This window comes from Chlorocebus sabaeus, chromosome 10 (genome assembly GCF_047675955.1).
Source record: "Chlorocebus sabaeus isolate Y175 chromosome 10, mChlSab1.0.hap1, whole genome shotgun sequence".
NCBI lineage: Eukaryota > Metazoa > Chordata > Mammalia > Primates > Cercopithecidae > Chlorocebus > Chlorocebus sabaeus.
The window spans coordinates 20723340-20746819 of record NC_132913.1 but is presented as its reverse complement, the minus strand read 5'-3'; the positions used below and the strand labels follow the sequence as shown (position 1 = coordinate 20746819).

Genomic DNA, 23480 nt, shown 5'->3' with positions numbered 1-23480 from the left:
TATACAATTTCTCATTATTTCCTTAATAAATGTTGTGGTAATAATGGAAACTGCTAGCTTAAAGGACATACCCATTTTTAACACTTTTAACATATACTGTGAGACAGTTCAATGGTAAGCAGTCTGTTTAAAGCATGTCTGTTATTTGCCCTATTTGCAACTAGTTCTAGAATCTTAAATGTGAAAGTAGATATATAAAAGGCTCATTGAATTTCAATGCATTGCACTCAAGTGTGTCCAGAGCTCTCATGTCTATGACAGTGAGTTCCTAAATTGCAAGAACAGTAATTTGCATTTTAGTATTAGAGACTCAAATCTCAATTACCTTTTCTGCTTCCCGTGTATCATCAAAGAGTCTCCTTTGCCTTCTAGCAGGAACTGGCTTAGCTGTTTCCCAGGCTTCTACCCACATATTGCTTGGAATCTTCATCCGGGCACTCAGTTCTCCTTTCAGCACCACGTTGCCCTTTTCATCGATCACCTCCTCTTCGACATAATCCCGAGGTGAATACCACCTCACAAAATCTTCCAGGGAGCAACCTGGATTAGCTGCCTAAAATAAGACCAAAAAATTCAGCAGAATCAAACGAAAATCAACAGTTACTGATAAGCCTGTTTGCAAAATTGTATTTTCAAAAAAAAGCCTATCTAATCTTTACAATCTAATATGTAAAATGAATTTGGATGTCACCTTTAAAACAGGTCAGGTGTTAAAGTACCAAAATAATTTTATTTTTATTTTCTCAGCTTTATAGAAAAATAAAACACTTTCATTCAATGAATTTGGATATAAAAACTCAATGTAAAGAGAAAATAATTTTCTTAAACATATTATGTGCTATATAACTTAGTAAATGAAAACATTTTCATTCAATGAATTTGGATACAAAAACTCGATGTAAAGAGAAAATCATTTCCTTAAACACATTATGTGTTACACAACTTAGTTTAATATTACAATATAATGACTACTCAATACTAAGAAAAGTAAAAATTAAATAATACACCACATGATCAGAATAACAGTGATGGAAAAGCTCTGTTCTTCTTTTCCTCAATAAATCAACACTGGTTCTGCAATAAATATCAGCTAACCTCAAAACTGTTCTATTCTGCCATCAAATTCTTATACTTTATATAACAAATTACCATCAAATTAATCGGTTTTGTGCTGTTAAGCAGCTGGAATTCAAACTACTGTTTTTCACGCTTCTGGAACCAAACTGATTAAAGTTTACTCAGTGGATAGTTCTATAGGACTAATGATGATGTATGCCAAAAACTTTTCAGTGATTCTAACTTCAAGCCTGGAAAAAAAGACGAGGCTTCCCAGTGTTTGTCGTAAGGCACAGAGGTCTTTCTGCAAGTGTTCCAGTGATGTACTAGTAGAGTCCTAAGGATGGGCATGAAAACTACCATGATGAGAATGTTCTGTCTTAAATATGAAGAGTAAAACTACCAGTTTCTCCTCACTGGGCTCAAGGGCTACCAGCATGACTATCCCTACCATCTTAGGATATACCCCTGAGGGCATATCCCCTAGAAGATCCTTCACGGACTGTCAACAACACAAACATAAAAGGGTTATGATACAGTCCATGGCAAAAGCAGTGGGTCAAGATTATTTCATGATACTGGGTGACTCAGGATTCATGTACAAAGATCTAGATCTTAGTCAGTCAACATCATACCCACATGAAAACATCCTAGGAAACCAGAGACCTGGAGTAAAGAGCATAAACTTCAAAAGAAAATAATATTCACTCACACACTATAGATTATATTAAAGAAAGGCATTTCATACCAAAATTCTTCCTTCTGGTTGTCCTTACTATACCAGGCTGAACACAGCTACCAACAGAAAGCCAAGGCTCACTTGAGCTTATCTTCTCTTTATTGTTAAAGGTACGTATCACAAAGGGCATGCTCCAGAATCCACCCTCTCCTTCTGGAATTCTGAGGTATAGGTGTAGGTGCCCAGGCCCATATTAGTATGTTTCCAATACTCTGGGAACTCTCAAGAGCCCCTAATACTAACTCATCCCTATACAAAAAGTAAAGGCAACCATATCTGTTTTAGAATAACTACATATTTCCTTAAATGTATTATCTGATTTCGACATATGGGCATGTATGTAAGTTGACTATTTAAATTACTGTCTATTTTCTGGTTAAAACAATGTCAAGAAAGATTTGTAGGTACCCAGGTTAGCCCAAAATAGTCTAATGAATCACAGTTTTGCTGAAGGGCAGTGTTAGAGGAACTATATAGAACCTTACCAAGAGGGACTAGTATGTTTCCACGGGGAAAAACTTTCACAGTTCCTATTTGGAATGTCCTCCCATGCGTGCCTCTGCAAAGACACTGCAGCAGGATAGGGACAGATGACTCTGAAGGCAGCTAGAGGTCATATGGAAAATTACTGCTGTGGAGGCTGGTATTTCCTGCTGTGCATACACACCTTAAGCCAATTCCCTTCTCTACCTTTTGGTCTGACATGTGCCCCAAGAGCCAACTGGCTTCTCTTTATCCACTGTACCAACTAATTGTTTTAAAGCAACTTATCTCTTTCTTGTCACATGGCGGTGTAGAACTTGCAGACTTTCTGTATCATTTTAGTCTCCAAGGAAAACATACAGCTCTTAAGAGGTTCACTGAAGAGTTTTTCATTTAGTAAAGATGGGTAAAATAAGCAAGAAATAAAAGGCTCCCTTTACTGTCACTTAAAAAGGATGAAAGTGGCATAGGTGTTTGTGGAGTGTTTATGTTTAAAAATAATACAGAAGTGTTTCAGAGAAAAATCAAACTCACACTGGCCTAAATAGTACAGAAGCAAGACTGAGTAGGGGCAATGGATTGGGAAGGTGGAGGCCACCACAGGTTAAAGAGGGAAGTTTGGGCCTGAGGATAGTTCAGACTACCAGCAGTAGGAAAGGAAGCCCTGTAGCCCATGGGGCTACCCACTTGGGGTTTTAAAATATACATGGACTTGCCTTTGCTTTCAAAAATAAAAGTCCTTTCTTCATTCCTAGTTTTTAAGCTAATAAGCCAAATGTCACCATTCCCTGAATCCTGTATGTTCGAAATACTGACCTATATCCAACCCTAAAATATTCTTCAGATAGCAAATGCCTACTCATCTGAAATAGTGACTCTTCTGAGAAACCTATCATGACCTACTCAGCAGAGTCAGTCTTTTTGACCCTGTCTTCATAAGAGAACTCATGACAATTCCTTACATATTTCCTCCCACAACCTCAATCGACTGTAATTGAGGGTAAGCACTGTATTTCTTAACTCATCTAATCACAGTGCAAGGCACACAATAGGTACTCAAAAGTTCGTTGAGTGAACTGACCCATGTTAAATCTTAAGTTTCCTAAAAGTCTTCATTAAATTGGCTGAACACAAAGAAACCACTGCAATTCACATATAGAATGATTCTATTCTCAACCTTCAACTATTAATAACACTGGATCTTTGCTTTTTTAAAACTTCAGAAACAAGTATGACTATGTCCTCTGGGGGGATGGTGGCAGAGTGCTGAACTACTAATGAAATCCAAACACTTAACAAAAAGACATTCACCTTTATACCACTTTACAGAGTGACTTTCACAGTTTCATCCCAGAATAGCTCAAAATAGACCCCAGAGCTCTGTAAGCGTGACCCACCTTAAAAGACTCCATATCTGAGAGCAGACAGGCACTCTGCATGCGTGCTCGGAGGTGAGCCCCTTCTGCCGACGTACCTAATTTAGCTAAAACCTCAGACTGCTCTTCTAGCAGATCTTCTGTCATAGGTGCTGGTTCCTGTGAAGCACAAAAGGACAAAGCTCACAAACAGTCCTTTTTAGAAAAAGAAGTACCATAAAAATAGAATAAAGACAACAATAATTTCAGCTCTAGCAGTCACAAGATGAGTATTTTTAAAAATTCAGAGAAATGCCTAAGTTTTTTAGAACTTACATTAAAAAAAGGAACAAATTAAGAAAAATAAATATCACTTTCAGGCTTTCTCCCCATCACAGGTAAGATTACCATGTTTCCCTTTACAAGGATTCATAGTAAAAGACAAAGGAATTTGGATCCACTGAGCAACATTTTCCTGCCTGTTACTGACAAAGAAATGAAGTCCTAACGATATTATTATACATGCCGTCACTAGCTGCAACAAAATTTTAATTATAATAGAAATGGTTTGATATAGAAACAATGGGAAAGAATTGCTCTAACAGGGCCGGGCGTGGTGGCTCACGCCTGTAATCCTAGCACTTTGGGAGGCCGAGGCGGGCGGATCATGAGGTTAGGACATTGAGACCATCCTGGCTAACACAGTGAAACCCCGTCTCTACTAAAAATACAAAAACAAAATTAGTCAGGTGTGGGGGCGGGCGCCTGTAGTCCCAGCTACTCGGGAGGCTGAGTTGAGAGAATGGTGTGAACCCAGGAGGTGGAGCTTGCTGTGAGCTGAGGTGGAGCCACTGCACTCCAGCCTCGGCAACAGAGTGAGACTCCATCTCAAAAAAAAAAAAAAAAAAAAAAAAAATTGCTCTAACAATGATCATCTCTGGTTATAGAACTATGAGTTTTTATTTTCCCTTTTCTCTACAATGAATGTGCATCACTTTTAATTATCCTGCAAGTACTAAGCAAGAATCTCACACTGAGATTTAGGGTAGAATAGCAACTAGTAACTAGTATTATATACTGGTTAAGAGCTTGGGCTCCAAAAACTATATGCTATGTGTTTGAATCCCAGCTTTGTGACCTTGGGCAATCACTCAACCCTCTTGTGAGTCACTGCTGTGAAGAAGAGATCCTGGCACATGCTCAAGACATACTAGCAATTAAAGACAAAATACTTAGATTATATTATAAGCTTCCTACTTTCTTTTTGAATAAGGGTCAGTATACTTCTCAAAGTATTTCAGTCAAGTTCACAAATTATATTCAATCTCTTATGAAGGAGTATACTCAAGAGCAGAGGCCTTCATTCTTTCTATTAAGAAGGGGCTACATTTCATTGGCCTACAGCCCTGAAATCACAGAATGGGAGGGAAAGAAAGAGATATTGAGAGGACACTGACTATCTCTCCCACTTGGAAATTTGAGCCACCTGTAAGTGTAGAAGAACATGATAAAGAGGAGAATAAACAGCAAGTTGCACGTGGGCCATACATTCTCACATATACTGATTCTGAATATGCCCAAAGCTTTCTTATATACAGGACCCATGGGATCACTGAGAGGGGTCAGGGAATTTTGCAAGTGATGAAAATGAGATGCAGAGATAAAGCACCTTGCCCAGGATCACCAAGTGGCAAAACTACCAAGCAGCAAACAGAAAAGAGAATCCAGGACATCAGTTTAATGCTGACTTTAAGAATTACTAGCTTGAGGCTGGGCATGATGGCTCAAGCCTGTAATCCCAGCACTTTGGGAGGCTAAGGCAGACAGATCACTTGAGGTCAGGAGTTCAAGCCCAGTCTGGCCAACATGATGAAACTCCATCTCTACTTAAAAAAAAAAAAAAAAAAAAAAAAAGATACAAAAATTAGCCGGGCATGGTGTATGCCTGTAATCCCAGTTACTCAGGAGGCTGAGGCAGGATAATCGCTTGAACCCAGAAAGTGGAGGTTGCAGTGAGCTGAGATCACGCCACTGCATTCAGGCCTCAGTAACAGAGCAAGACTCCCATCACACACACATACACAAAAAAGAATTACTAGCTTGGTTCCAATCCACTGGCTAAGGACATTTTCTTCTAGCCCTGGCTCTAGTACATTGGGGTAAAGTCTTCAAACTTTTTCTAGCCATGTATTTTATGTTGTGACCTAAGTCTACATAAATGGAACACAGAAGTATGTTTGAATTCTTATGAAGCAACTATATAAAGTCTTACTATTTTTCAGTGAAGAGGCAACTGATTAATGGCATATTTTGAGCTAACTTCTAAAGCTTGAAATTACATTGGTTTCAACTGGGATCATTTTGAATTCCAACCATTTCATATAAGTACACTTATAATGATTACAATTCAAATAAAATTAACCTAAAATAAGAAAGTAAAATGGATGAAAATTTTGCCTAGATTTACCTAAAGGCAAAATATAAAAATTAATTTCTAAATACATAAAATGTACATTGAAAGAAGAGTAAGTCAATCCAGATTTAGACTATACATTCAAATGTGAAAATTCAAGCACCTGAAATAAGGGAGGGAGCACAGCCCTTTGAAGAAAAATAAAGCACTAAATTTAAAAAGTATTATTTTTATTTCAGGAAAGAAGAAGCCTGAGCTTCCAAAATAACTTTTTCAGACTATTTATTAACCCAGTCAAACCAAGGAAACAAATGTACAATTAGCTTATTAAAAACAGGGACTCCAACCTGGGCAATAAAGTAAGACCCTGTCTCTACAAAAAATTAAATAAGTAGCTGGGCATGGTGGTGGGCGCCTATAATTCTAGCTACTTAGGAAGCTGAGGTGGGAGGACCACTTCAGCCTGGGAAATTGAGGCTGCAGTGAGCTATGACTGAGCCACCGCACTTCAGCCTAGGCAACAGAGGGAGACCCCGAGTCAAACAAAAAAGAGGTGGGGGAGGGGACTAGAACTAATTAAAATCTGGAAGGAGAAAGGATACAAAAAAAAAATTAACCTTTGCTGAACACTTACATGCCAAGTGCTTTCAAATATGATATGTGATTTAATCCTGAACAAATTAGAATAATATAAACTATTATTGCTTTTTAAGAATTCAATATTTATTAAACAGATAAAGAAGTAGGGTTTTAAAACTGTAGATGTGTTAGAACAAGATAGAAACACTTTCATTTTTCCTTTTTTAAAGACTGTTTTCTTTTTCTTTTTCTTTTTTTTTTTTGAGACAGAGTCTCACTCTGTCGCCCAGGCTGAAGTGCAGTGGCATGATCTCAGCTTACTGTAACCTTCACCTCCTGGGTTCAAGCAATTCTTACGTCTCAGTCTCCCCAGTTGCTGGGGTACAGACATGCACCACCATGCCCAGCTAATTTTTGTATTTGTAGTACAGACAGGGTTTCATCATGTTGGCCAGGCTCGTCTTGGTCTCCAGACCTCAGGTGATCCACCTGCCTCGGCCTCCCAGAGTGCCTCCCAGATTACAGGCGTGAGTGACCTCTCCCAGCCCTAAACAACTTTTTAGAAGTATAATCAACATACAATAATTTAAAGGCACATTTGATAAATTTTCATATGTGTGTGTTTATAAACCCATGAAATAATCACACAATCAAGATACTGAATATATTCATCACCTCAGAAATGTCCTTATGCCCATTATTTTTGGAATGTCCATTAAGAGTGAATGGATAAACAAACTGTTGTATATCCATGCAAGGGAAAACTACTAAACCTAAAAATGTATGAACTATTGATACATACAGTTGTGAATCTCAAGATAATTATGCTGAAAGAATACACACAAAAAATGTTATTCCATTTGCATAAAATTCTAGAATATGGAAATTAATCTATTACTGTGTTTGAAGATGAGAAAAACAAGGCTCAGAAAGGAAACATAGCTTGTACTAGCAATACTGTTAATAAATGGTGATGAAGGATATTAATCCAGTTCTGCTAGATCCTAAAACCCAGGTCTATACAAGACCTCAATACCTACTACATTCTCCATAGGAAAGTTAGAACAAATATACACTTGGAGTCAGGGGCGATGGCTCAAGCCTGTAATCCCAGCACTTTGGGAGGCCAAGGTGGGCAGATCACTTGAGGTCAGGAGTTCAAGACCAGCCTGGCCAACATGGTGAAACCCCATCTCTATTAAAAATACAAAAATTAGTCAGGCTTAGTGGCAGGCACCTGTAATCCAGGCTACTCAGGAGGCTGAGACACAAGAATCACTTGAACCCAGCAGGCAGAAGCTGCAGTGAGCCAAGATCACAATCGCACCACTGCACTCCAGCCTGGGTGACAGAGCGAGACCCTGTCTCCATAAAAAAAAAGGAACAAATATGCACTTATATACTTGGTTTCGAGCATTAGAAGATTCTGTTCTAATACTAAAATTTAATCACGAAAAACCTAAATTCTAACTTACTTTTAAAAAGGTATAATAAAGCAAATAGCATAAGGGCTATCAAAAACAAAACAAAAACCAAACCTAATTATACCTGGCAAAGAAACAATATAAGCATGGATAATAAAGTTAACAGCATTCATGTTTCAAATTATTATTTACTTCACTATACCTGGTACTTTACTAAAATTCATAACTATTAAAGCATATTATCATATACCACAAAAAATCCAAGTTGAGGGATATAATAGAAAGCACACAACTCCCTTTACAAATATTATAATTCATCAACCCATTTCAGAATATAAAGACTAGTTATAAAAACTAAGTAATCCTTGCATCTTGAGGGGCAATAATAGCCACTTATGTAAGAAAATGTCTTCAGAAGAATAATAGCTAAAAATTAAGTGCTTATTTTGAATTAGACATTATGTTAATCACTTATCAGGTACCATGTCATTTAAATGATGTAGGAAGTACTATGAACTTATAGTTGAAAAAACTAAGGCAAAGAAAGATAAAATATGTATACCCCAAGTCATACATATGCTAAGTGGCAGAAATGGAATTTGAACTCAGGCAATCTAACGCCACTGACAGTGTTCCTAACTATCATGCTGTGAGCAAATGATATAAAAACTACATAAAACTAGAATAATTACTAGAGGTTGAGAAGCATGTGTGTGAATGTGTGTGTTCACTGTTAATAAATGGTGATGAAGACCAGCCTGGCCTTCAGAAAAATTCAGAAAAATACAATCCAAAACACTGAGAGACTATTTTTGACCATCATGTTAGCAAAAATTTATATGGTTGGTAATACCAATTATTTATAAGAAATTGAGGCTGGGCACAGTGGCTCATGCCTATAATCCCAGCACTTTGGGAAACCGAAACAGAGGATCGCTTGAGGTCAGGAGTTTAGGACCAGCCTGGGCAACACAGCAAGACTCCATCTTTACAAAAATTTTAAAAGTGAAAAACTCAGCCTGGCACGATGGTGAGCACTTAAATGTCCCAGCTACTTGGGAGGCTGATGTACGAGGATCACTGGAGCCCAGCAGGTAAGGCTGCAGTGAGCCATGATCATGCCACTGCATTTCAGCCTAGGCAACAGAATGAGATCCTGTCTCAAAAAAAAAAAAAAAAAAATCCATAAAACCATGTATTAATATGTACACACATATATGTATTATACATCAATGCATTGAAACAGGTATAAGAAATATAACCCAAACCAATAATACTTGTTAGTTACTAGTTACTTCAAGGAATGTGAGTCAAAATTAGTGGATGGTGGCTTTCACTTTTTTTTTTTTTTTTTGAGACAGGGTCTTGCTCTGTTGCCCAGGCTGGAGTACGGTGACACAATCACAGTTCACTGCAGCCTCAACCTCCTAAGCTCAACTGATGCTTCCACCCCAGCCTCCCAAGTAGCTGCGACTACAGGTGCATGCTACCCCACCGGCTAATTTTTTTTTTTTTTTTTTTTTTTTTGGTAGACACAGGGTTTCGCCATGTTGCCCAGGCTGGTCTTGAACTCCTGGGCTCAAGCAATCCGCTCCCACCTCGGTCTCCCAAAGTGTCGGGATTACAGGCACTGAGCCACTATACCCAGCCTCTTTCATTTTTACTAGATTACAATTTTCACAATAAAATGTTTTCAGGCCAAGCGCGGTGGCTCATGTCTGTAATCCTAGCACTTTGGGAGGTCGAGGCAGGCAGATGGCTTGAGTTCAGGAATTTAAGAACAGCCTGGACAACAGGGAGAAACCCCACCTCTACAAAAACCACAAAAAATTAGCCAGGCATGATGGCATGCACCTGTAGTTCCAGCTACTTGAGAAGCTGTGGTGGGAGGATCGCTTCAGCCCAGGAGGTCAAGGCAGCAGTAAGGCATGGTCATGCCACTGCACTCCCACCTGGGCGACAAAGAGAGACTCTGTGTCAAAAAAACAAAACAAAACAAAACCCATAAAAACAACTATTGCTGCTGCTGTTTTTGAGTTATTGCTGTTCTACATCCTAATGGTGTATATGGCTTCAAACTATATTTTTGAGCAGATAAAAGCTAATCATATAATTGAAGGATATTTACTTCTGTTCTCTCTACATATTTTTGGATTTTCTTTTTCTTTTTTCAAATCAATAAATTTTTATTCAAGGAATTCCATGTCGTGATTTCTTCCACTGTCCATCAAGGTCACTTTAGATCCTCTAAAGAGCTGGAGTCAAAAGATTTATCTTCAAGTTAGCCCTTTCTAATGAAACTGAGGCTTATTTTAATCCAATTGTCCTGTTAGCCCATAATTCTTTTATTTTGGCCTCTGTCATCTCCTTTTAATATGGATATACTGAAAAAGACTTCAAAATTCACCAAGAGTCTTTGGGATCTAATTTCTTCAACCAATTTACTTTAGGGTCCTTTTTACTGTAGGTGATGGATCTGCCTGGTTCTCAATTTGACACCCTAAGCGATCATACTCAAGAATAGTACAGATGTGTGGAATACGCCAATACCTTTAACTCCATACACCATGTTCTCAAGATAAAAGCCTTTAAAACAAAAAGCCATCATATGTATCAAGTCAACATGAAATTGGAATGCAAAATCAATACTGCTGAGGATTCCCCTCATATCCCATGCTGTTTAACTATCTCTTCGACAGTCCTAGAATCAATTTTTTTTTTTTTTTTAGTAAGAGACAGGGTCTTTGTTACCCAGGCTGGAGTACAGTGGTGCCATCAAAGCTCAGTGCAGCCTCTAACTTCTGGGCTCAATCCTCCTGCCTCAGCCTCCTCTTTCTGAGTAGCTGCAACTACAGACACATGACCCAATACTCAGCTAATTTCTAAATTTTTGTGGAGATGAGGTGTTTGTTACTTTCTTGCACAAGCTGGTCTTGAACTCCTAGCTTCAAGCAATACTCCCACCTCGCTGTGGGGATTGCAGGCTTGAGCCACTGTGCCTGGCCTGGGAACAACCTTTATGGCTATCAATACTCCCATCAGTTAATTGTGTCAGGTATCACAATATCCCTTCTTATATGTATCAAAACTCATACTGAACAATGAGTTCCGGGTTGCAAAAGAGGATTTATTTTTTGCACCTATTTATAAGTCTTTGTCCACAAGTTAAACAAAAACATACATAAGTGCAGTTGGATTTTCTTTTTTAAACATCTGAGCATTCACCACTCAGTTTAACAAATAATAAACCACCTTATATATGATGAGGTGATCTACTTAAAAACTTCAAAACATTTCTCAATTACAGAAATGGCAAACCTAATAACCCCAGTTTAGATTTCTTTAATCTTTAAACACAGACTTTGTTCAAGCTTTTTTTTTTTTTAAATTTATTTATTATTATTATACTTTAAGTTGTAGGGTACATGTGCATAACGTGCAGGTTTGTTACATATGTATACTTGTGCCATGTTGCTGTGCTGCACCCATCAACTCGTCATTTACATCAGGTATAACTCCCAATGCAATCCCTCCCCCCTCCCCCCTCCCCATGATAGGTCCCGGTGTGTGATGTTCCCCTTCCCGAGTCCAAGTGATCTCATTGTTCAGTTCCCACCTATGAGTGAGAACATGCGGTGTTTGGTTTTCTGTTCTTGTGATAGTTTGCTGAGAATGATGGTTTCCAGCTGCATCCATGTCCCTACAAAGGACACAAACTCATCCTTTTTTATGGCTGCATAGTATTCCATGGTGTATATGTGCCACATTTTCTTAATCCAGTCTGTCACTGATGGACATTTGGGTTGATTCCAAGTCTTTGCTATTGTGAATAGTGCCGCAATAAACATACGAGTGCATGTGTCTTTATAGCAGCATAATTTATACTCCTTTGGGTATATACCCAGTAATGGGATGGCTGGGTCATATGGTACATCTAGTTCTAGATCCTTGAGGAATCGCCATACTGTTTTCCATAATGGCTGAACTAGTTTACAATCCCACCAACAGTGTAAAAGTGTTCCTATTTCTCCACATCCTCTCCAGCACCTGTTGTTTCCTGACTTTTTAATGATCACCATTCTAACTGGTGTGAGATGGTATCTCATTGTGGTTTTGATTTGCATTTCTCTGACGGCCAGTGATGATGAGCATTTTTAAAAAATCCTTGATTAAATCAAGACCACATTTATCTATGTCATTGGGAAATCTTTACCTTTAGTTTCTTTAAACACAGTCTATATGTTTATTTTTAGACATAAACTTTTTTTTTCTTCTGAGACCAAGTCTCGCTCTGTTGCCCAGGCTGGAGTGCAGTGGCACGATCTTGGCTTACTGCAACCTCTGACTGCTGGCTTCAAATGATTCTCCTGCCTCAGCCTCCCCAGTAGCTGGAAATACAGGTGTGCACCACTGCGCCCAGCTAATTTTTGTACTTTTAGTAGAGACGGGGTTTCACCATGTTGGCCAGACTTGTCTTGAACTCCTGACCTCAGGTGATCTGCCCACTGCGGCCTCCCTAAGTGCTAGGATTACAGGCGTAAGCCACCGCACCTGGCCTAAACATAGACTTTTTAGAGAATTTTCCTTACCCAAAGCACTATCTTCTACTAGGATGAAGTTACATATACCATAAAATAAATTAAAATGGAAAGAACTAGTGCATCCTACCTGGGTTACTGGAATGTAGAGAGGTTCTCCATTATGCAGCAGTGTAAGTTTCCCATGCTGATAGAGCCGTCCTTCCGGCCTTAAATTTGCCATCTCCTTAGGTCCTCCTTTCTTGCCACTCTCTTGTCCATTTCCTTTAAGTTCTTCAGTATCACTTAGGCATTCAAAAAATTCTTCTTCGCTGTCACTCCAGGAATCCCAAGATTTTCCTACCTCTCCCTTGTCCTTATCTGTTTCTTTTAGATCATCTGGCCCCAACTGGTCTCCTGTTTTTCCAGCATCCCCTGGATATATATTAGTGACATTATCTGAAGCACTTGTCTTTTTCCCCTCATCACGTGCCTTCTTTCTTTCAATACAACAATTTAACATCTTAAGAAAAGAGAAATAACATTTATAGTTGAATTAGTTACAGAAAAATAAAAATCTACCTACTGCTTGAATATTTAATTTTCACTCTCCTCAGGACATTGTGAACTACAGTGACTACTGACTATAGATAACCTACAGCAGCACCATGAGAACATCATGTAACCCATTATTACATTTAGTATTAGAATAATCTCTGATTAAATCAAGACCACATTTATCTATGTCATTGAGAAATCTTTACCTGTAGTTTCTGATGCAGTAAACAACACCTCAGATCTGGGGGTCCACTTGCTAATCTATCAAATAAAGTAAGGAGAAAAGACAGCTTAGTTTTAGTAAAATTGCTTCAGATATGATTATTTTCTATACTACTATAATTTTTAGCTATATTGATAAGAAATCAAAACTAGATTTCCACACGTAAGTGAATTCCAGAGGGGGAGCACATAGAATTAAAAGACGAAAATTTATTTTATACTCCTAGTCCACAAATCACCGACAGCAAATATAACAGATACTTCAAAACATAACAGCAAATTAGTAATAGTTTTCAGGCCAATAAAAACTCAAAATGAGAAAAAGTCCCTGAACCCCCTTCCAGGAAGTACTAGCACACAGTATTTCACACCATACAAAATAAATCAGTTCGTGTATTCAGTACTAAATTCTTACAGTGGATTCTCACCGTAAAAACCAAGATCTCCACCTGTATTTCAATAGGACCTCAGACTGCCTCTAGTTCTAGGTTCCTCTAGACCACTAGGTTCCCAGCAATCAGCCAGAGGCACTCTCTCATATTTAACATGCTTCTGGGTCTGTAAAACGTTCCAGAGCAAACTGTCTAGAACCAAGAGAGAATCCAGCTAAGCAGAGATTGGAAAATGATATAAATGTTTTTGGATCAGTAATCATTTTATATTGCTCATAATCATGATTCTCCTATCTTAGCATGGGTAGATGAGCACTAAACTATGCGATATCAACCTATGTGCTAATGAAAATGTTCTGTTTGATTAAGTAAAATGTCAATTACAAAATACAGGTTTATTACAAAAGACTTTGAAAATACATAAAAGTATAAAGAACAAAATAAAAATATAATTTCACACTGTAAAAAACTGATAGCATTTCATGTTATTTATAATCTTTTTCCTGTACAAATATAGCAACATAATTAAAAGCACTTTGTATATGTATTAGTATATTATACTTTATTAGAAACAATATGAACATCTGTTATTAAAGATTCTTGGGGAAAAACTGAAATCAATCTGTAATTTTCTATTATAGAGATACAGTATAATTTATTTATTCTTTTATGTTTGATATTTAGGTTTTGCCTTTTTTTCTATTATATTAATAAATTTGCTGCAGTGAACACCTCTAACATAAATCATGTCTAAGCATCTTGCCACTTTCTTAGGGCAGATTTCCTAGAAGAGGGAAAAATAGGTCAAAAGTCAAATGTCTGCTAACAAACAAAATCCTATCAAAATAACTGAAAATTGAAATTATTACCCTGGAATTAGAAAGTTGTTTTCCCATCGGAAACGCATTTCAAGAACAAATTCCTGCCAGAGGTGTGCCACTCCTTTCAACCCTCCATGGTAAAAATTGATCATACAGAGACACAAAGCCAATTTGTATGTTAAACTGTCAGATGGTGCAGACTTGAACTGATTGTAGAGATTCTAAATTTAACGAAATAGAAACAAAGCAAACTTGTTACCAAAATATTTTACACATATAATTGAAGAGTTCATAGGGAGAGATTTTAATTCTAAAATTGACCTATCCCACCTAAACTAGGCATTATCAAATGTCTAATACACCACTGCATAAACTATTCTTAGGCAGTCCCACATTTTCAAGATTTCTACTAAGATTAAAAACATAAAGCTATAGTTTAATGAAGCTAAAGTTGTAGCTTTCAATTTCTTCTGTGGAATCTCTAGGAAATATTCCAAATTTCATGTGTTGTTTTAAAAATCTTTTAATTACAAAATGAGCATGTGTAAACAAACAAGTATCATAACTGTCTAAACTGAAAATGTAAAAAGCCTTTGCTTTTTTCTCTCACCTCATGAAATCTACTTCTCAACAATAACTGTAGTTTGACATATATCTACACTTGTCATTTAAATTCTTCCACTTCTTAACTTTTCAAAGACTAAACAAAGAGACCATGAAAATTTACCTAATTTTACACATTTTACTTCATTAAAGAGTTTTCCATTTACTAACTAGTTTTAAAATATAGAAAAGAATCTGTTGAAAAACATAAATTTAATGATTTCACCAAAACTCTACAGTGAGAGAAATCCTACAGCTGTGTAGAGTATATTCATGCTATTTTTTCATTGTTTCCAGAAAAATTCTTGCTACTCAAAATGTGTATCTGTGCTAGTTATCTAGGTGGAAACCATGATCTCCCATCCAAAATTCCCAAGGTGATTTTTAAAATAAAAAGATATTAAGCTATTAAACTAGAAATACATAGAACCTCTAGAAATTCAGTGCATTTAAAACATTGTAATATTGAACCCCAAATCAACTTACATAGTCTTCACTCTCTGATGGAGGACAATTATTATCTGTTGAAGTAGTTACATCTAATGGTTTCTCAGAAACAGCATCAGGGAATAAGAACTTGAAGGAAAGGAAAAAAACAATCGTGTTTTAGACCACATTTCCTATTTTGTTGACTTTTATAACTCATATAGACATTATTTAACTTTTTAATGGTTTTGCTACTCTAACAATAGAAATGTTCCAGTTGTATTGGCCAGTTTGTTCTACAATCTCAATATTTTTCTATTTTTCCTTGAAAATACACAAGGTTTCAGTGACTAGCCAATTTTAGAAATTAGAATTTTTTTCTTAAAAGTAATCACTTGATTCTGTAAGCTGAATGGTGCAAAAGCAAAATCTCATCACTGTGACTTCATGCTCATCCAAGGTCATTATATTTTTTTAGAGTTACTACTATTTAAAAAACAAAACCATAAAAGACAATTTAAAAACACCCATGTACTCATGAGGATCTGAAGAGTTATATCATCCACAGGCTTTCATATATAGACTACTAAGAGATGATATTCAAGACCCACAACTTTATTTTATGATACCCCTGGAAAGTAGGAAGCAGTCTAAACCTATAATAACCGATGTACCTTTTCCATGTGGTTTCTGTTTATATGTACGTGTAGGAGTGGTCAAAAAAATCCAGTGTACATGACAACTGAGCTACATGATTTGAGTAACATTCTTTAAGAATACAGTCTTAAAAAGGAGGCTCTCTACAGAAATTTATTTATAGTCCTTTTACCACTGTTCCTCTCAATTGTTTTGTGGTATTGCTGATTAGTAATTCCTCTCACTATGTATACTTTGCCACATATTATAGAACATGTCCAACACTTTTAAAAATTAGATGACCTACTATGTGCCAAGTGCCAGTACCAGGCACAATTACCAGCATTGTCCTATTCTCATACAACTGTTTGAGCTAAGTATCACTGCCCACATCTTACGACGTACAAGCTAAAAAGTTGGCTAAGAGTTTTGTTCGGACAAATGGTAGATAAGATTAACATTAAGTTTCCAAGTCCAGTTTTCTTTTCAACACTTTTCTTGAAGGTTTTTCCCAATGCACAAATTTCCAGGAATATGATTTTAACCACAATTACAGTAAAAATAGCTATCATTTATCAAAGCCCCATATATGCCAGGCAGTGTCACAGAAGATCCTGTAATCCTCACAGCAATCTCGCAAGGCTTTGTTAGCCATATTTTACAGATGAGGAAACTGAAGTGACTTATTCAAAGTCACGCAGTAAGTCATGCAGACATTAAACCATGGTGTGGATGCCCCCAGGCTGGGGCCATTCCATCCTGTTATACCTAGGAGCCACCTTAGCCCTCTACTTATCTCCCTCTCATTCTCACTAAAAGCTTTCTCTCAACTACTGTCAAAGCAACCTTTCAAAAATATAATTCTGGGGCCAGGTGCAGTGGCTCACGCCTGTAATCCCAGCAGTTTGGGAGGCTGAGGCGGGCGGATTATGAGGTCAGGAGATCAAGACCATCCTGGCTAACACGGTGAAACCCCATCTCGACTAAAAAAATACAAAAAATTAGCCAGGCGTGGTGGCACACAACTGTAGTTCCAGCTACTAGGGAGGCTGAGGCAGGAAAATCGCTTGAACCCAGGAGGTGGAGGTTGCAGTGAGCCGAGACGCGCAACTGCACTCCAATCTGACAGTGAGACTTCGTCTCAAAAAAAAAAGAAAAAAAAATTCTACTCATTTTGATCTTCTACTTAAACTGCAAGATAAAAGCCAGTGCTTCAGCATGGCAGGTTATCTACTACTTCTCCAGCCTCAACCCTGGTCACGCTCTGGGAAGCACCCTACAATATATCAACTGTTCAGCATGCTCTCGAACCTCTGCTATTCCTCTGCTTCTAAAGCCTTCTTTTCATCAAGATTCAGCTCGAATGTCCCTCTTCATGAAGCCTTCCCTGATTCCCACTGCCCAGACAGGGACAAATGCACCTCTGCTGTGCTCTCACAGCCCCCTTGCCAGATTTCTCACGTGCAACATGGTATTATAAGTACTATTTACTTTCCTTCTCACCACTAAACTAGTAGGAATTTTCTAAATGTGGTAACTGTTTCACTCATTTTATATTCTAAAGTCACTGTCTACCACATAGGAGCTGAATATATAATTAATAAATGATTCTGCAGATAGACCTATAAAGACAGAACATTTAATTACCAGGAGAATAGTATTGAGGACATCATTATTTAGCGGTGACTCCTCTACACCTCTGTGTTTTCGGATTTTCTTCTTTGCAGTGTGTACCATATTTGAAACTGATAATTTATGAATTGGAACTGATGCCGGCTCTGTCAATTTTGACAAAGCATGAGTTATATCAGCAGTTTCTAAAAAAAGAACAGAAATAAATATAAATTATATTGCCAACCTTAGCAGGTGAAAGTGATGAACAAATTGATGATTGTATAGAATATTTTACTCATTCTTTTTACTACTGTTACATGGTCTTGGAATTATAAAATATTAATATACACGTTCAGCTTTATGTGCAAGCATGAGTGACAATGGTGTCACACAAATTATTTCTCCCCAGGAGACTTCAAAATTTAACCTCTAAAACTCTACTTTTCAAAATATTTTACATTTTTGGTGGAAAGAACTTATTAAATGCCCTTAATGTCTTAACAAGCACTGGGTATGGCCTGGAAAGGAACTGTAGCTGTCTAGTCCATCAAAACTTGATTCTCCAACTTAATTCAAAATGAGAAAATAGATGAAAACTTGCTGAAAAATGTGCCAAGGAAAAAGAGGAAGACATCTGAAGGTAATGTTAAAAAAAAAATGTAGGTTACCTTTGCCTTCTTCCTCAAATGCGGATCGTCCAAGAATCTCATCAGTTGACTCCTTTCGACGGCAAATTTTAAAAAATTCAGTGACAAAATCACCTATGTAGGAAAAAAGTTATTATTTTTGACACTTAACTGAAAAAACAAAATCAGTTCTATAAATTAAAGTATATCTTTCCACAAAAGCTATTAACTAAGATATGGTAGAAAGTAAAACCATTCAGTTTTTCCATTGAAAAAGGCAAGAATTAATCCTATATCAAAGGTAGCCTTGTTCTTTTCTTTCTCTCCATGTCCCAGGATATTTAAAAAGCTTTTCCTTAGAATTCCTTCTAGAAGGAAAGAAAAAAATAATTGCACCTGATAGTACTTACTATACACCTCAATGAGACCCAGCATCCATCTGTCATTAAGTTACATAAGTAACAAGAACTTACTCTAGGTATGCAGTAATCTTTCCCCAACTGCTACACTACTAGAATCTAAATCCATTAATAAATAAAATTAAGAAGAAACACTAAAGATATGTTTCTAGAGGATTAGGAAATCATGTAGGATAAATATATTTCAGTTTCTGCTACATATTAATGGTATTCTTTCTGTCATTATTATTTTTGAGACAGAGTCTTACTCTGTTGCCCATGCTGGAGTGCAGTGGCACAATCATGGCTCACTGCAGCCTTGACCTCCCAGGCTCAGGTGATCCTCCCACCTCAGCCTCCTGGGTAGGCTGGGACTGCAGGTGTGCATCACCATGCCCAGCGAATTTTTGTATTTTTTGTAGAGATGAGGTTTCGCCATGTTGCCAATGCTGGACTCAAACTCCTGGGCTCAAGCAATCCGCCTGCCTCAGCCTCTCAAAGTGCCGGGATTATAGGCATGAGCCATTGCACCCACCTGTCTGTCATTATTATAAAAAGAGGTAAAGCAATTTGAATCTTCTAAAGAGCAACAATGTTTACACAAATAAATGAATGCTTAACAAATACTATCAGTACTAAGATACATCAAGTACATCTAAATTTTATAATTCACTAACTAATTCTGAATTAACCCATAACTTTTTTGGGGGCTTCCTCAGAAAGGTAGGAAAAGTCTATAATCTAGTCATACAAAATATTATAAGAAGTAAAGTAAGATCATGGAACATTAAACTAAAATGAGAATACTTTCAATTCTAAGATCCTCAGCAAATATCACAGAGTCACAAAATGAGGAATAATAATGTTACTAAGAAGCAACTTAGTACGTAAACATAATATGTAGTAATTCAATGATTAAACAACAGAAAGCATTTACTGTTCATTTACTATAACAAAGGCACTGTTAAATGTGATATATATATACACACACAGGTACATAATCTCATTTGATCCTCCCAATAACCCTATGAAGTAAGTACTAATGTTATCTCTATTTTACTTATGAGGACTCTGGGGCTTAAAAAGATTAAGAAACTTGACCAATGTGGTCAATCTAGGATTTGAACTGAGGTCTGTCCAGCTGTAAAACTCTTGACATTGACTCTATACTGTTGCCCTAAAACCCCAGACAAATTCGCCAATGGTGGACTTATACATTATACATCTTTGTTTTCGCTATTATATAGTTAGCACAAATGGCAACTACTAATCAGCACTTGACAAATAGCATATGAATGATAAAGAGCCCAAGAGAACAATGCTTTAGAGAAATGCATCATTACTGTCATAATAAATATTTGGTAACTCCATCAGTTAAATGGTAATATATCAAGTGATAGGGAGTTAAGGTAGCATAGATGAACATTAAAAAAAGGAGAAAATATTATGTGTACTAAAAATAAGGAGGAAAAAGATGACAAGGCACATTGAGGAGATGGGATCAAAAGACTTCATGAAAGAGATACACCTAAAAAAAGAGAAGGGGACGAATCCCAGATATAAGATAAAATAATATTATCTGAATAGCAATTAATATTTTTCAAAGTACTTCCATTTATGTTATTTCACTTGATCCCTCAAATAACCTTGTGAGGTGTATAAGATTATTCACATTCTTTTCCCATATCAGAAATAGGTTGCAGATGTGACATAACTCTACAGAAGGGCTCTAATGTGCACTATCAAAAACAGTGCTCTTCAGGCTGGGCATGGTGGCTCACTCCTGTAATGCCAGCATCTTGGGAGGCCAAGGCGGGTGGATCATGAGGTCAGGAGATCGAAACCATCCTGGCTAACATGGTGAAACCCCGTCTCTACTAAAAACACAAAAAATTAGCGGGCGTGGGGGTTGGCGCCTGTAATCCCAGCTACTCGGGAGGCTGAGCAGGAGAATGGCGTGAATCTGGGACATGGAGCTTGCAGTGAGCTGAGATGGCACTACAGCACTCCAGCCTGAGTGACAGAGTGAGACTCCATCTCAAAAACAAAACAAAAAAAAGAGCGTCAGAAAAATAAAGCTGAGATAATGAGAAAATAATGGAGAATTTGCTGGCACTATTCAAAAAAGGATTCACTGCTACTGGCAATGATTCTTTTCCTACATGGTGTTAACTGAGGAGGTGACAAAGTATAAAGAATGTATGCAGTGTTTCTGATTTGGAAGTTAAGCAGATCAGTGGTATTTCAGGAATGGGGCATAATATACCTTACCTAGCAAACACTGAGGATTCTCAGCTTTTCGAACTCTAACAGACCAATGCGGAGCTTGAATAGGATCCAAATCACTAAAACACAAACCAATAAACATAAGATCCTAATTATGACAATCTGCAAGATTCATGAACTTATTAAAATGCAGTCTAATGAAAACATAGAAGGACAAGCAATCCATTTAGCCTCCCTTAAACTTACTCTTATCCAGATACATAGAGCCATTTGGATAAGTTTTTAAAAAATAACATCATAAGAAATCAAAGTCCTTAGACAATAAAACACAAAAGGGAACACTAAAATAAAAAGAAAACAATAAAAAATGCACATAAAAATTACTAGCAATTTGAGAGTTATTCTACTGAAGTTTTTTAATCTCATTATGTTACTACTCTTAACATACTTACGAATAAACATCATTATCCACAATGATCCCTTCAGTCAGATGAGGCCATGTAGTAGCTAAATGGAGTTCACTAAAGTAAAACATAAAATACAACCAAAAGCTTTAATACTGACTCAGCAATTATATTTAATACTTCTAGAAAACTATTCCAAGGAAACAAAGGTATGTTACAGTGGCATTATTTATAATACAACAAACTGGAAACAACTTATTTAGCAAATGGTAGCACATCCTTACGAAGTTAATGTTTTGCAAACATTAATCTCATTATACATAATAGTCAAAAAGTATAAATAACCCACCAACTAATGAATGGATAAACAAAATGTGGTATATCCATACAATGGTATATTTACAGTCATAAGAAGCACAGAAGTACCTTAATTCCCCCTTATCCACAGCCTCACTTTCTGCAGTTTTAGTTACCCTAAATCAACTGCAGTCTCAAAATATTAAGTGAAAAATTCAAAAAAAAAAATCCATAAATTTAAAATTGCATGTTGTTCTGAGTAGCATGGTGGAATCTTGTGCCATCCCACCGCAGTAGGTGAATCATCCCTTTGTCCAGTGTATCTACACTGTCTATGCTATCTGCCCTGTTATTCACTTACTAACTGTCTTGGTGATCAGAGAGATCACAAGAACAATGTGCATGGTACAATGAGATATACTGAGAGAGATAGATCACATTCACATAACTTTTATTAAGGTATATTGTTATAGCTGTTCTATGTTATTATTAGTTATTATTGTCAATCTCTTACTGTGCCTAATTTATATTTATTTTATGTATTTATTTATTTTGTATTACTACATCACCTGGAAATCTTACTGTGCCAAATTTATAAATTAAATTTTACTACTTATATGTATGCATAGGAAAAAACAGTGTATTTAGTGTGTGGTACTGTCCATGGTTTCAGTCATCCACCGGGGATCTTGCAACATACCAGCTGTGGATAAGGGGTGACTACTGTACTGATTCATGCTACAAGATGGACAAACCTTGAAAACATGCTAATTAAAAGAAGTAAGACACAAAGAAAGCCACATGTCGTATGATTCCATGTATACGAAATGTCCAGAATAGGTAAATTCAAAGAGACAGAAAATATATCAGTGTTTTTGCCTAGAGTCAGAGGGCTGAGAAGACTAGGGGGAAATGATGGCTAAGAGGTGAAGAATTTCTTTTTAAGGTTATGAAAATGTTCTGGAATTAGATGATTATGATGGTTGCACAGCTCTGTAAATATTAAAAACCATTGAATTGTACACTTTTAAATAGCGAATTTTATGGCAGGTAAATTATATCTCAAGTTTCAAAAATGTTATAGATCAGGAGTTGGCAAACATTTTCTATAAAGAGCCAGAGAGTAAATATCTTAGGCTTTGTGAACCATGTACAGTCTCTGTTTTATTTTTTTTCTTTTATAACCTTTAAAAATGTAAACACTATCCTGACTTCACTGACCATACAAAAACAGGCTAATGGCCAGATCTGGCCCAAAGGCCACAGTTTGCTGAATTATAGATGAATATTAAATCTCAGAAAGTTTTCATGTAAAATTATAAAATAAAGAAAGCAAATGTAGGTCTTTCTTTTTTTGAGATGGAGTCTTGCTCTGTTGCCCAGGTTGGAGTGCAGTGGTGTGATCTTAGCTCATTGCAACCTCTGCCTGCCAGGTTCAAGTGATTCTTGTGCCTCAACCTCTTGAGTAGCTGGGATTACAGGTGTGCGCAACCACATCCATTTAATTTTTATATTCTTTCATAGAGACGGGGTTTCGCCACGTTGGTCAGGCTGGTCTTTAATACCTGACCTCAGGAGTCGCCCACTGCAGCCTCCCAAAGTGCTAGGATTACAGGCATGAGCCTGTGCCTGGCCCAGGTGTACATCTTTCTTTATTTCCAGTACTACATTCATTCCAGCAGGCTAGAGCA

The 23480-nt window shown here is 37.0% G+C and overlaps 1 protein-coding gene and 1 non-coding gene across 3 annotated transcripts in view; both read right to left on the bottom strand.

Annotated features, from left to right (window-relative positions):
- RAB3GAP1 (RAB3 GTPase activating protein catalytic subunit 1) overlaps positions 1 to 23480 on the bottom strand; it is a 107114-nt gene that overhangs the window by 16372 nt on the left and 67262 nt on the right. For both annotated transcript variants that reach the window (XM_007964817.3, XM_073019642.1), the window contains 10 exons: positions 21541 to 21609; positions 21134 to 21207; positions 18507 to 18599; positions 17872 to 18041; positions 15649 to 15738; positions 14608 to 14780; positions 13331 to 13385; positions 12718 to 13089; positions 3676 to 3813; positions 326 to 553 (listed from right to left, as the gene is read on the bottom strand). In XM_007964817.3, the coding sequence (XP_007963008.1) occupies positions 326 to 553; positions 3676 to 3813; positions 12718 to 13089; positions 13331 to 13385; positions 14608 to 14780; positions 15649 to 15738; positions 17872 to 18041; positions 18507 to 18599; positions 21134 to 21207; positions 21541 to 21609 (1462 nt within the window). The remainder of the gene's footprint in view (positions 1 to 325; positions 554 to 3675; positions 3814 to 12717; positions 13090 to 13330; positions 13386 to 14607; positions 14781 to 15648; positions 15739 to 17871; positions 18042 to 18506; positions 18600 to 21133; positions 21208 to 21540; positions 21610 to 23480) is intronic.
- Positions 11112 to 11239, bottom strand: LOC119620600 (small nucleolar RNA SNORA40). Its single transcript, XR_005237090.1, has one exon. It is a non-coding gene; the product is annotated as a small nucleolar RNA SNORA40 (small nucleolar RNA).